Source organism: Haemorhous mexicanus, chromosome 1, assembly GCF_027477595.1.
Source record: "Haemorhous mexicanus isolate bHaeMex1 chromosome 1, bHaeMex1.pri, whole genome shotgun sequence".
Taxonomy (NCBI): domain Eukaryota; kingdom Metazoa; phylum Chordata; class Aves; order Passeriformes; family Fringillidae; genus Haemorhous; species Haemorhous mexicanus.
The window spans coordinates 112,653,745-112,667,409 of NC_082341.1; the positions used below are offsets into that span (position 1 = coordinate 112,653,745).

General features: G+C 42.1%; 1 protein-coding gene across 3 annotated transcripts in view; it reads right to left on the reverse strand.

Annotated features, from left to right (window-relative positions):
- Positions 1-4,852, reverse strand: part of SS18 (SS18 subunit of BAF chromatin remodeling complex) — a 42,321-nt gene extending 37,469 nt beyond the window's left edge. The window contains exons 1-2 of one of the 3 annotated variants that reach the window (XM_059859607.1): positions 4,675-4,852; positions 1,123-1,199 (exon numbers count right to left, since the gene is read on the reverse strand). In XM_059859607.1, coding sequence (XP_059715590.1) covers positions 1,123-1,199; positions 4,675-4,743 — 146 coding nt within the window. In that variant the 5' untranslated portion in view covers positions 4,744-4,852. The remainder of the gene's footprint in view (positions 1-1,122; positions 1,200-4,674) is intronic. The other 2 variants (XM_059859625.1, XM_059859616.1) reach the window with 2 other exon arrangements.
- Between the last annotated feature and the right edge of the window lie 8,813 nt (positions 4,853-13,665).

The window sequence follows — 13,665 nt, forward strand, 5'->3', positions numbered from 1 at the left end:
ATTCATAAATACAGTAACATCAGAATTTACTTTACTTACACAAATGTAAAGCTACGCAAAACAAGACTCAAGAGACTCACAAGAGTACCATTACTAGCAATCTTAAGCCTTTCCCTTCACACTTAAGTATTTCCAATCTTTCCTAATGTCTCTATCATATCTGTGCCTAACTGTACTACTGTCTTGCTATGAAAAAAATCTAAAGCTGGGTGACTCTGTTCTCACTTATTTCACTTCCTGCCTTAAACTAAATCACTGGAATACATACAAGGAGTGTGTTTGTGTCTGGTGTAGTTTCCATCACAAACACTAGAGAAAGAGAGCTGTTTATTACGTCCCCATATTCAAGATATCATAGATTTACTTGACCACATTTCATCAGGACATCAGATTACAAGTACATAACTACAGGCTTGCAAACAAAAGTAGTCCCTTAAACCAAAAGCACCTACTGTTTATGACCCCACTCCTATTCCCAGATTACCAGTTCTCTTGGCAAGAGAGTAGGACGTCCTATCTGTCCATATTTGTCTGATTACACGGGTGTCATCATCACCTCATGCCAGAAAAGAGTAATGGGAAAATAACACTCCTTAACAATTCACTCCTTCTATAGTTCTCTCAGATCACTCTCCAAAGACCCCACTAGACAGCAACTCTATGATGGATATTTTGGCAAGCCAAACTTCTACAAGAAACCTGTTTGTTCTTGGGCACATGAAAAGTTTTCACACATGCCATCATGTTTGAAAGGTCCATTTTGAAGCAGAAAGGTCCATTTTCCTACAGGATTTTGAGAATTTTTCAAACAAAACTACCTCTTTCCAACAATGTAATTACAATACAGAAAAAAAAAGATCTTTGTTAGACAATCCTTATTTTTATGAGCATCATCATCATGACATCAACTTGCAGCAGGGAAGTTGCAACATTTCAGTGACAGAAGTTATACTCATAGAGCAAATAAAATCCATCCACCCCCACAAGAATTTCAAGTGTAGTATCTGTAGCAATGCTTTTCTTCACAGCACAGCTGTCCTGTAAGGTAAGCTAAACAAATCAAGAATGACGGTCTAGATATAAATTCACCCAGTCCACAGCAGGTATAGATTAAGGTCTTACTGAGAGCATTCAGAAGTCTTTCCCTTGTTCTGATAGTCCATTATACACTGGATAAGATGGTTGTTTTCATCCAACATCTGAAAAAATAAAGAAGAAGTTTGAAGTAAATTCCATGTTCTTTTTGGAAAGGAACTGAAGATAAGTTTGAGTCTTGAGTAATACTCCTCTACTTAGTTTTAAAAACTAACAAAAAATGTTGTTTTCCATTAAGTTCTACTTCACCACTTATTTGCAGAACACTTTTGCTCCCATTTCCCCCCTCTGATCAGTTTTACAGGTTTTGGCCTAAGGGTTTCACAGTGCTACCATCAGCAGCCACATTTATTAAGCATCCTGTTCAAACACCTATGCTGATTCTGCACCAAGTTCTTAGAAAGTTTTAAAAGTTTTCTGCATTCCTTCATTTGATTGCTAAAAAATTCACTTAAAAGTCTACGCCCCAAGCTTCCCTTCTAAAGCCTGCAACTGCTTATAAATTTAACTTTAAAAGACACTGAAATTGTTATTGGTGAAAACTGAGCTGACCAGATTTCTTCAAAGCAAATGCACTGGAAAGCCAGGCAATATTTACATGAAGAATCTCTAACTAAGCTGCATTTTATAAATATGCGGTATAAGGGCACATTATGGTTTAGGAATGGTATTGCCCAATTTAGTATTCCCACTGAAACACTCCAACCATGCATCCTTCTCCCCTCTGGTAGGGTGGAGGGGAGAACAGGAGGTACAAAAGGTTAAGATCACCAGTTGAGACAGCAAAAATTTACTGGAAATACCACTGAGATAAGAAGCAAACAATGACTGCAAAAAATACTACAAATGGAAGGTACAAGAGGGCAAATGATTCACATGCAAGTGTTCATTACAGAGAGCCCCCAACAATACCTGAGGACACCACAATACCTGACCCCTTCTCCCGTGCCTGGAAAATGGAGCGAGGTGCTACAGAACAACCTCTATGCCATGAGCCCTCCTGGCTACTGCAGGAATTAATTCTGTGGTGGCCAGAACCAGGACAAATGGACACAATAAATCTATCATACTTCAGCAGTGTCCATGAAAATTAACACCTACTAATTAGTTAATTTTCTCACCAAAAAAGAGTAGTTCTAAAAATCATGGGAAATGGCCAATTTCACAACTTTCTACAAAAAGTTCATGAAGTCAGACTGTTCCAAGCTCTCTAAACAGGGAAGAACCACACAACCTGGTATCCTGGAGTGCATGTGGCCCACACTCTTTCTCGCTCATGCTCTGCACTCTGATCAGGCAAGATTCAGCAGAACCATGGCTAATCTGAGCCTCCAGCCAAGTTATCCAAGTGAACTTACAGAAATGGAAAATTCACTGCCAAATGCAAAATTTTGCATCAATTTACTCCTTTCCCTTCTCTCACTGGAAAGCTAGTTTAGATCCCTTTACCCAGCTGCGGAACTTGACAAAACCAGCAGAATCTTAAAACATCCCACAGATTCTCTCCTTCTTCCAAACATGGTTGAAACTAGCCTTGACTAGACTCATCCTTCCACAAGGAAAGCACAACATCATTTCACAACCTTTATTTCCCTAACAAATTCTACAGGGAGGCGAAAAAAAAAAGAAGTAGTGACACTTTTCTGTACCTAATCCATCTCTACTATGAAAAGAGTATGGAGTCAGAAACATTATGCAGTTCACTCAGGACTTCTATCCAGTAAGAATGAGCCAGTCAGCCACCTTTTCTTAAACTTTAAACAGTAATTCACCAGAATGGACTAGAATGATCCTAATGCAAGTATTTTGCCTGAAACTGCTGGAGCTGGAAACACATACATTAAGCACTAAACACAGACATAACTGCAGTATTTTCAGCTACTATGTGAGCCTCAGAAAACAGGCAAAGCTACAACTTTACTCTCTGAAGAGGATCACAAACCCACTGCTACACTGGCATGCAGCACATGTACTAACTTCAAGTTTTGTAAGAAACACAGTGGCCATTTTCATCAGAAAAAAAGGGAAAAAGGAGATAATACCTTTGATACCAAAGTCTAATAGAGCACTTGCAAAGGAAGCTGTGAATCAAGGCTCTCCACAGAATACCTCCCACAGTCCTGAGGGAAGCAGCAGATTCTTAAGGCTTAGCAGACAAGTAGACCTTGAAACTGCCCATTAGATGGTCACATTCTTCATTATAGCCATGTAAGCCAGACCTCTTGGGGAGGAAAGGATCAGAGAGGGGCAGGAATGCTAGGGCTAAGAGGAAAGGGAACAAGAAGGAATACAACTGTATCCTAGGTGGGGCTGCAGACAACTGTTTTTCACAAGTTTAACTGAGTGTTTGCCAAGAGAAAATTGAGATAGTTATGAACATCTACCATCAAAAGAGTATTTAGTTTCCAGCTGGATGAAGATACTTTCAGGGCTTCTGACAACTTAGTGCCATCACAAAAATTCTTCAAATTTAACACTGGAGTTTTGCCAGCATACCACCATCAACTAATGGTTTGACTAGAAGCCCTGAAGAACTTTATTGTCTGTATTCTCCATGTGCACCTCAGCATCTTGAAGTCTCTACTGACTACCTCTGTGCAGCTTCTCACTCAATGGATATGTATTTTTCACCTACCGTTCCCAAGCACTGATTTCTCCTACAGTACCCAGGAGGTTTCCATTACAACTCTAGGGTTTTCTTTGAGGTCCATATCGCTGCAATACCTGCTTTGTAGAGGCTCTAATTCTTTACTGAAGCAGAGGCTAGCTCTATGTACCTAAAGGACTCTTCCACATAAGGAGCTGAAAACTGCTTGATCCACGGCGACTCACACCAATAATGGTACGAGTCTTAAATTCCTAAATACCACAGTTACCAGTGAACTTGAACATGCTCCCCTGTTGCTGCTGTGCATTATTATTAATCCTGTATGTGTTTTACTTTGACTGCTTTAGCGAATTAACTTGCTCCCTCCCACACAAGCTTAGGTGGAGTCGTCCGGAGCGGCTGTCATTGGCTCCAAACGCGATATTCTTCTTCAATCACACCTAAGGCTTACTGGGAGGCAGCCTCAACTACCAGGTCGACCAAGTTTGGGAACTGGTGCCGCCTCCTACCCCGCAGCTCCCGGAGTCAGGCAGAGGGTCTGGAACAACCCGACTGCGGTCTCGCTGTCAGAGCCCCCCCCGCAGGAAGGACTTACTCCACTCCTCCACTTTCAGGCCGAGTCCTTTCGGCTTAATTCAGGCCCGCGGGGGCGATCAGGGCAGTCCAAGTGGAGGATGAAAAATGCGGGCTTGAGGCGCCCGCGGACATCGCCCGCCTCCGCCCGGCGCCTCCCGCCGGCCCCGGGATCCTCCAACAAGTGTCCGAACGTAGAGAGAGGGGTAGCGCCCCGTCGGGGCCGAGCCCCGGGCACAGCGAGTGCGGCCCGGCCGCCTCTCTTCCCCCCCGGGGCCTCGGCGCTCCGGGCCTGAGCCGCCGCCGCCGCCCCCGTTCCCCGCGCGGCAGGAAGCGGCAGCTGCAGCCCCCGGGGCCGCCCGGGCCGGGCCGGGCCCTCCTCTTCGCGCCCTCCTCACCTTCTGGATGGCGGCCGGCGTGATCTCGCCCTTGCCCCGCTGCCTCGGGGCCGCAAACGCCACCGACATGTCTGGCGGGTGACGGGAGCCTCCGCGTCCGCTCCCGCCCGTTCACGCGCGCGCCCCACGGACCCAGCAGCGGCGGCGATCCGGGAAGAACGCGGCGCGCGGGGGGGCGGGGGCGCGCGCCCGGTGGGACGGCCCATCCCCATCCCGCCGGGGGAAGGGGTTAAGGAGGACCGGCGGCTCCTCCCTGCTTTTCCCCCTGGCGAAGGGGCGCTTCAATCAGACCGTGGCCGCCACGCACGGCCCGGCCAAAACAACTGGACCGAGAGGCGACCCTGAGCCGCTTCGAAAGTGATTCCCCCCCACACAGCCTCGTCAGGCGCCTTTCTTGTCTATCCCTTTCCCTCCGCCGCTTTGGTACGTTCCTGCCCGACGAGCCTCATAGCAGGGAAGTGGTACGGTCGACTGGGGCGGGGGGGGTGACGGTGCTGTGGCGCGCACGTTGCAGGGGACACGCTCGGGCTGTGCCGGGCGGCAGTCTCTACTTCCCCCTCTGCCCAGCGCCGCAGTTGGTTGCACCCGGGGAGCCGCTCTGGCGGCAGCGCGGGGCGGGGCGGAGCGGGACGGGACGGGAGGTGCTGAAGGGAGGCAGTGGGAGTTGGAGGGAACCTGGTTTGGAGTGTCTGTCATGAGGAGAGACTGGGGGAACTGACCCTGTTATTCTACAGAATAGATGATTCATTAATGCATGTACACATCTCAGAAGAGGGGGCCAAGAGAGTGGTGCCCAGCGTCAGGACATGGAGCAATGGCCATAAACTAGAACACAAGAAGTTTCCACTTCGACATGAGGAAGGACTTTTTTACATGGAGGGTGGCAGAGCAATGGAATAGGCTGCCCAGGGGCTTGGGACGGCTTTCCCCGAAGGGTTGGACGGCTGCAGGTTCCCTGCCCTCAGAGTGAAACAGAGCAAGAAGAAGTTCGGCTGCAACATTAAACATAAATTTACAAACGCTGGAAGCCCTGAAACCAGCCTTCATTTGTTTCAATGCAGCCACTGGAGGGAATCTCGGTGTTGCCAAAGAGCTTCATGAACAAGTTTGCAAAGTATAAGACAATTTTTGGAGGAATGAAGAGTTGCAACAGGCAATTGGTACAGGGACATTGAAAGTCCCCAGCCAAACCTCCTTTTTCCTGGGCACATCCATTGCTCAGCCTGTGTGCATTCCAGTGCCACACTACGGGCTGTGGGTACAGAATTCCTTGCATTTGGCCAACTGGTGGCTGCTCTTGCAGCTGGCCGAGGTGTGTGTGCTTCCATGGCTGGCAGGACACTGCCTGCCCGGTGACAGGGTACCACAGCCACAAGACTTGAATCTTCATCCTTACTTGCTTGCTCTGTGTCTCAGCAGTTGCTGGTGGAAGGCCTTGGCTCTTCCCTCCAGCCCTAGCCGGACTTTTTGGTCACAGCACACATTTGTCAGTGGCATCCGTGGCCACCCCGTGGCTGTGCAGCTGTTTCCCAGCTGGCATGCTCTCTCCTCACACTGGATCTAGGCTGGCTCCTGTCCCCAGCCCCGTGCCGATTACTCGTGCTGGCTCTGCTGTCTGAGGATGTGCTGCGACTGCCCCTTGCTTTTTCCTCTTGACAGGCAGTTCCTGGGCTTGCTGGCTCCAAGCTGTTGTTACATTCCTACAGCATCCCACTCCCCAGGGGCTTGCCACCTGGGCCTGATGCTCTGTGTGGCCAGAATGACACTTCTTATGCCCTGTCTCTTCAGATTATACAGGACCCAGAGTTGATGTGATGCTAATCTGGTTTGCTTTTCTTATTTATCACAGAATAAATATCTGTGGCTCAGTGCTCACTCTGTAGGTTATGCTAAGATGGAGCAATGCCAGCGTGTCCATTACTTTGTGTTTCTAACCATTTCAGTCATCACTGTGGTCCATTTTTTGGACTATTTTAATCCATTTTTTCTGTCTGCTACACACTTTATCATCATTGTCATCATCATCATCATCATCATTGTCACTACTATAATACTTGTAGGAAACCAAAAATTAAGAAAGAAAATTTGAAGAAACCGTATTTTTCTAAAGTTGATATGCTTCATGGTGATCTATGGTTATTATTACATGGTCTTGGAGTGAGCTCAGAGAGTAACTGTTGTAGTACCTGTGTGTTCAAATTGGTACTTTTTTAGTTACTACAAACAGCAGCAAAACACCCTACAAGTGAAGAATGCATGATGGCCATGGCTAAATCAGTGTAATCAGAACCAACCATCTCCCACCCTGTTAGTAACAGAATTATGAAGACTGGTTTTTTTTAGCACATACTTGTCCCTGGAGTACTGGAGAGGTGTCTGAAGGTGTCCCAAGGCTGCAGGCATAGCAAACATGGTCCCATGAAATACACTGAACGCTGGGAATGCCACAAAATGTTTTTCTTTTACCACAAGTATGACATCCAGATGTTGTGCTCTGGTTACCCAACCCCTGTGTATAAAATATTTTGCACTGGGGTGTCTTGGTGATAGCAGTGTTTGAGACAATGTGGGTTAGATGCCAGGCACATAAACACTGCTCTTAGGATCTGAAAGTTCCATTTTGTTCTTCCACACTTTCAGGTTGGCTTTTGAGTTGAGGAAGAAAAAAAAAAACAAAAAAACTTATGGGAGGCCACAGGTGAGGAACCTTAAAATGAAAGGAGTAATTTCCCATTTTATTTCCACAAATGGTCCAAACTAAATTCTTTTAGTACATTCCTATTTCCATGCAAAATACAGGAGAGCAGTGTTTGAAATGCAACTCTGTCAGTTTCTAGAGGGAAGATACAAGATCATTCATTCATAGTCATTAAAACTATCTCCTTTGCCTCATTTTGTCTGAGGATTAAATGAAATTCTTTTTTTTGCCATTTGTGATTTTTTTTCATTCATGTGTTTAATATTTTGGACTTCCACATTCATAAATAGCAACAAATCTAAACAAATATTGAAAAAAGCAAGTCTGAACTCGGTGTTTTTTTACCATGCAAAGGGAAGTTCACATTCAAAATCAAAATTAAAATAATGGCACAGATGCATACAAGCAGGGAAATAGCTACAATGGAAATGTGCCACATGTCTCAGAACACATAACCACAACAGGGTGTCTCTTTTATGACTTCCTTAATGCACTGCAATATGCCTGGATATCAAAAGACATATGGTATATTTTCCCTTTAATTGCACATTTCTTTGGTCTTGTGAGTTACTCACAACCTTAACATTATTTAATTGTAATTTAGATCCATAAATCTCAGTCATCATCAAGAGTTTTAAATGCAAATATGTTTCACTGAGATCTTATTTCCACCTCTATTTCAACTTTTGTCAGTGAAGACTTTCTTTTTTGTTGATGTGCATTTGAGTATGTCATATTTTTTGGAGAGAGAAGAATTCAGACAGAGGAGGATCAATCCTTTTCTGAAATACTTTTTCCTATGTTTCCAACTCATATTTCTCAGAAACAAGTTGTTTTCTGCCACTTGTATTATGTAAATTCCCACAGAGTCACAGACATTTCCATCCACTAGAAGGAAAATACAGAATGCTGATTCATTAACATTTTTTAATCTACATTTAAAATTAAAAAAAGTTAAACATAGTACTTATGAAACTATATATACAAGAAAGGGACAGCAAAGAATTTTATGGTAGTACCACTTGCTTAAAAACCTTCATTACTACAGGTCTTGGTATGAAATTTAAAGGTTCTTCCTATGAGCCAGGTATTTCTTAGACAAAGCTTTTAACATCTTTTTTGGTCAGAGCGCCTAATTTTGTGACCTCACTGCAACAGACAGCAACCCACCCACTTTATAATATGGATGATAACTCAGGATATACTGCTAATAGATAGCAGAGTGGTGAATTTGAGCCTCTTTCTTTTTAGGGTAGACTCTTTTTTCATCTTGAAATTTAAAAAAAAAAAAAAGGGGGTGTTTATGCTGGTGTTTTGTAACATCAACAATACTATCACGTAATAGAGCAGATCCCAAGGAAGAAGGGTCTTCCGGTTGATGAAAAAGGAAGATGGAAAAAAATGCCATTTTTGGTTTAGTATTTCTTTACCAACTGAACTTAGTGATCTCATAACTTTTTTGGGATTTTCTACATGTCCAGTCTCTGTGTTAATTCATTTTGTGGCAAAATGAAGCTTGCACCTGAAGGTCTGCCTATGTAAATGGTTGATGTTCAAATTCTGTTTATTTAAAACCCAGCAATTTCTTATCAAAATACACAACAATATCAGAGTGGCTTTTAGGGTAAATGGTGCTTATGTTTCCTAAAAGGGATGATGCTAACAGAATAAATTTGTCTTGAATTTAATCTGCCAGCTTCTTACCTGATTGTTGGGGTTTTTTTTCACAGAATTTTGTAATTTCAATTTTGCATTGGCTATTGTGTGGAATAGTAATAAAAAGGACAACGAGAAATGCAAGCCTGTATGTTCCAGTATAAAATGAAGTACTAAAACAGCATTGCACACTTCAAGGATATTGGCGGCTCTGCCATATTCCAGAGGGGCAATAACAAACCCAGAAAAAATCATTGGGACGCTAAACTTTTATTTTACTACCTGTCATTTTAGTCTGCAAATATAAATATTTAGAATAAAGAAGCTCACAGCAGGTTCAGCAGTTTGCACTAATGGGAGTAAGTGCAATATCTGCAGTGAGAAAATCTTCCCATGTCCTGATTTTATTCTTCAAAAGGGAATCTCCAGCTACTAGGAACATATGCTATAAATAAAAAATAGCAGAACATCTAATCTAAGCCTCCTTAGAGCTGCAAATTCCTCAAGTATTCTTAGAGGTAAATATTTTATTTTATGGAACAGAAGCAAAGTGACACAGTTCACTAACTTCTTCCATTTTTGAATGTTGAAAGCAAAGCAGGAAAGCCAAACATGAGAAGGCACTGCCAAGCCATACTGAAGAAAAGGTAGCAATGATCTTGAAGATCACTGAGCTTTCATATCTGGTAAAAGGTAACACATTTGCAGTGGAGAGTCATACTGTTCTTCTTGGGACTCTCACTTCTGCATCATCTGCATCATCTCCAGCATCTGCCTTCTGAAGACTGACCATGAAGGACAGAGGAGATGACTGAACAACTAGAGGGCAGTACTTCCACCTTGTCACAATTCCTATCAACTTCCTGAAGGGAAAGTGCAAATTATGTCAAATGTAATTTCCTTTCAGAGACTGATCACATGAGGTAAAGAACCCCCTGATTCTGCTGGCAGTGCTCTTTCCAGTGCTGTCCAAGATGCTCTTGCCCTTTGTGGCAAGGGCACGTTGCTGGCTTACAGCCACCTTGTCCACCAGGACTCCCAGGTGCTTTTTGCAAAGTCATCTCTCAGCATGAGCTGGTACGTGGCGTTGGTTCTCCCCAGGTACAGGACTTTGCTCTCCCCTTTGTTGAACTTCATATGGTTCATGTCTGACTATTTTTTCAATCCACTGAGGTCATCCAATGGTGTAACAACAACTCTCACTCTTGGAATATCTGTGAACTTGCTGAGGGTCCAGTTCCCTGCTGTCAACCAGGTCAGTAGTGAAGAAGCTGAGCAGCATTAGCCCCAGCAGTTACTCCTGAGATGTATCTCTGTTGGCTGGCCCCAGCTGGACTCTGTGTTGCTGATCCCAACTAATGTTCAGTACACCTTGCTGTACACGTTTTCAGTCTGTACTCCATCAGCTGCCTATGAGACTGTTGTGGGAGATAATGCCTAAAGACTTAACTAAAGCTGAGACTATTAAAATACTCCTCTCTGCTCAGGCAATATTTCTGTATTATTCCTCCACATTGCCTGTCCTTGCTTCCACCTCTGGTATGCTGCATTTTATGTTTGGGTTTTATCAGGAGCTCCTTGCTCATGTTCATCCATGCAGACCCCTTGCATCTATGCATGTGTGTTTCTTTTCAAGAAGGAGCAAAAAGGAGGAGAAGGAAGATGCTTTGTGTGAGTACAGTCTGTAAGAAGAGGGTCCCAAGGCAGAGAAGGTCTGCTGTGAATAACAGGAGAAAACATAGAAAAAATAGTAACTATGTGGATTTCTGGTATTTCTTTTATGGATGTAGCAATGCTTTTTACCACTTTCTTTTCCTTTTATCCAGCATGAAATTTTAAAGCATACCTCTCATACAAAAAGGTACTTTTAAAAAGTGTTATCCCATAATTGCAGTATATCCTTTTCCAAGTGAAATAGCAATATATCTTGCTATTAAGTCAGTCTGAAAATCAAGTTGAGTTTGTTCTTGGTATCAAAAAGAAAAATTCTAAGTTAAAAGACTAATTAGAAGCCTTGCTGAGGGGAATGTGGGCCATAAAAATACTTATGCCTCATCTTCGAGTAATGACAAAATGCGGTTTTGTGTAATTTTCTAAATACATTCACAATCTTGCTATTAGTGTGTATGTGTTTTTCAAGGGATAAGGTACTATTGCTCAAATAAATTCATTACCCCCTTTTGCTCTTTTGCTACTCATAAATACTCTATTCTTCTTTAGTCATTCCAAGTGAACCTTTGATTCTCCATCCATGATGTACCATTTTACCCTGTTGATTTATCTAGTGAGAATAATGCAGTTTGAAATAATTATCTTTCGTAGGATTCCATATTTAGATATCTGTTGAAAATACTAAGCATGGATTTTATTTTTCTTTGTCTTTTTCAGAATTCCTCATAGTACCTGGTGAGCATCAACTTGGAAAGTTGATTAGATATAGTCAAGGAAAATAAATTATAACCCACGAATAAAGAATTGAAATGACTTTACTCTCTGGAGAAAGGAAACAAAAAATTTGAATTCATCAGAAATTATGACAAGGAGAGCCAAGTAGAAGAGAGAGTGGTCAAATCTGATGAGTAGAAGCAGATTAAACCTTCTTTGTTTATTGATATTTATTGGTTTAGACCTAATTTTTCTAAGCAATGTAAAGAATTTTAAGGCTAGGACAAAGGACAGAATTTTAGTGGAATGACTTATAACACGAAACTGTCTATAAAAACTCTTTGGTGGCATATTTTAAAACAGAAGTTTTATGAGCTCTAAAACAAGTGTAATTGATGGCTAGATTCTATGTACCTATTGGTTTGGACTTTTGAAAAGAGCAAACATTTTATATTAGAAGTGTGAAATCATAGCCTGTTATTCTTCTTAAATGACCAAAATATCAGCTTATGTCTTTTAAAATATTACACCATTGTCTACATTTATGCATGTGAAATTTAACTTTGTATATATACTTTATATAAAATAGTCACAGAAATTGTAAAGTTTGATGTTGGTTGTGATATACCAAAGCTCTGGTCTTAGGTAAATGATAAGGAGAATATTTATCATAAGAAAATTGTGTAAAAAAGGGATGAGTTTTGTATGTAATATACTAAAAGAGCTCTTCTTTCTTGAGTACTGGGTAAGAAGATACATTTCTGCAAGGGAAAGACTATGTGTGTTCCTGTAAGCCCTCTTTTACATCAATTCGTTAGAGTTAGTAGGAGAGCATCTTTGAGGAAGACTGACTAAGCAAGGGAGGGGTTGCTTGTATTGTATTTCAACCATGCTTGAGATGTTCAGCTCCAAATCCTTGTTTTTCACTGTTTATCACCCTATCATTCATTTAATTTATTCAGCCCATTTACAGATCTGACACAGTACACAGTTTCCTTTTTAATTTATTTGCATCTTCTAAGAAACAGGTTTTATGAGGGGAAGTGCTGGGCTTCAAACTGAGAAAGCAACATAGTTCTTACCTGCTCTTGAGATGCTGACTAACATTTGTTCCATTAGTCTCTCTCAGAAATTTTCAAAGCAGAAGTTGTTACCCTTCTTTCTTTTCTTTCTTTCTCTTTCTTTCTTCCTTTCTTTCTTCCTTTCTGTCTTTTTTCTTCCCTTCTTCCTTTCTTTCCTTTCTTTCTTTTCTTTCCTTTCTTTTCTTTCTTTTCTTTCCTTTCTTTCATTTCTTTCTCTATAAAAGGAGCTTCTCATAAGTCTCTGTTGAGCATCTGCCTTCAAAACTCATCCCCACCAAAATACTTATGAAACCAGTGACTGCATTGAAGTTCCAGTCTGGTATTACCTTACACTAAGTAAACCTCACAGCAAGCTGTCACCAAAATACGTATTTTTCCTTCAGTCCCCTCTATACTCACTTGTGTTCCCACTCTGTCTCCTGTGCCATCACTTTTACTTGTCTGATCATGTAGTGAGATGTTTAAGGAAGCTAACTTGGCAGAAAACCAATTGCCTTTATTTAAAAGCGCTTTTCTGCCCGATCAGTTTCACAGACTGGGAGCAGATGAGTTTCAATATCAAAGCAAGGGAAGATGATTCTGGGGCAGAAGAGTGGGGCAGCTTTACCCTTCTTTGCCAGCAGTTAGCTTTTAGAAGATTGTAGCCATGACTGCACCCATAAACAGTGAATATACTGAGAATACTTCTCACCACATTGATCTGTGCTGAGTTGCTATCTGCCTGGGCCCTCATGTCTGTAGCCACCTAGTTCCTTTCTTTTCTACTTGGCTATAAGCCTTTTGTCCAGGGTCTACCTATCTGTACTGTATTTGTAAATCACAACTTTTGCAACTTCAAAACTTTTTGGTGTGATCTTTACCATACCTTAGAATTTTTTCCTTCCTAACAGGTGTCAGACCTTATTATTATTTCTAATCTGGGGAGGATGACGCAGCCTGAAGCTAACTGTTTGCCAATGTCCTTGTGAAAAGACTTATTATTACAACATCTCCTCTGCATAACATAAATAAATATTGGGGATAAGAAAAATTTATCCTTACTTAACAGGATGGAATTTGAGGGCTGGATACAGCTGTGTTGTATATACAAAAACAAAAATGTTGCCGAGCTTCAAGAGGAAAGAATTGTGAGGAGAAGGTGTGCACTGCTTGATCACACCAGTTATTGGT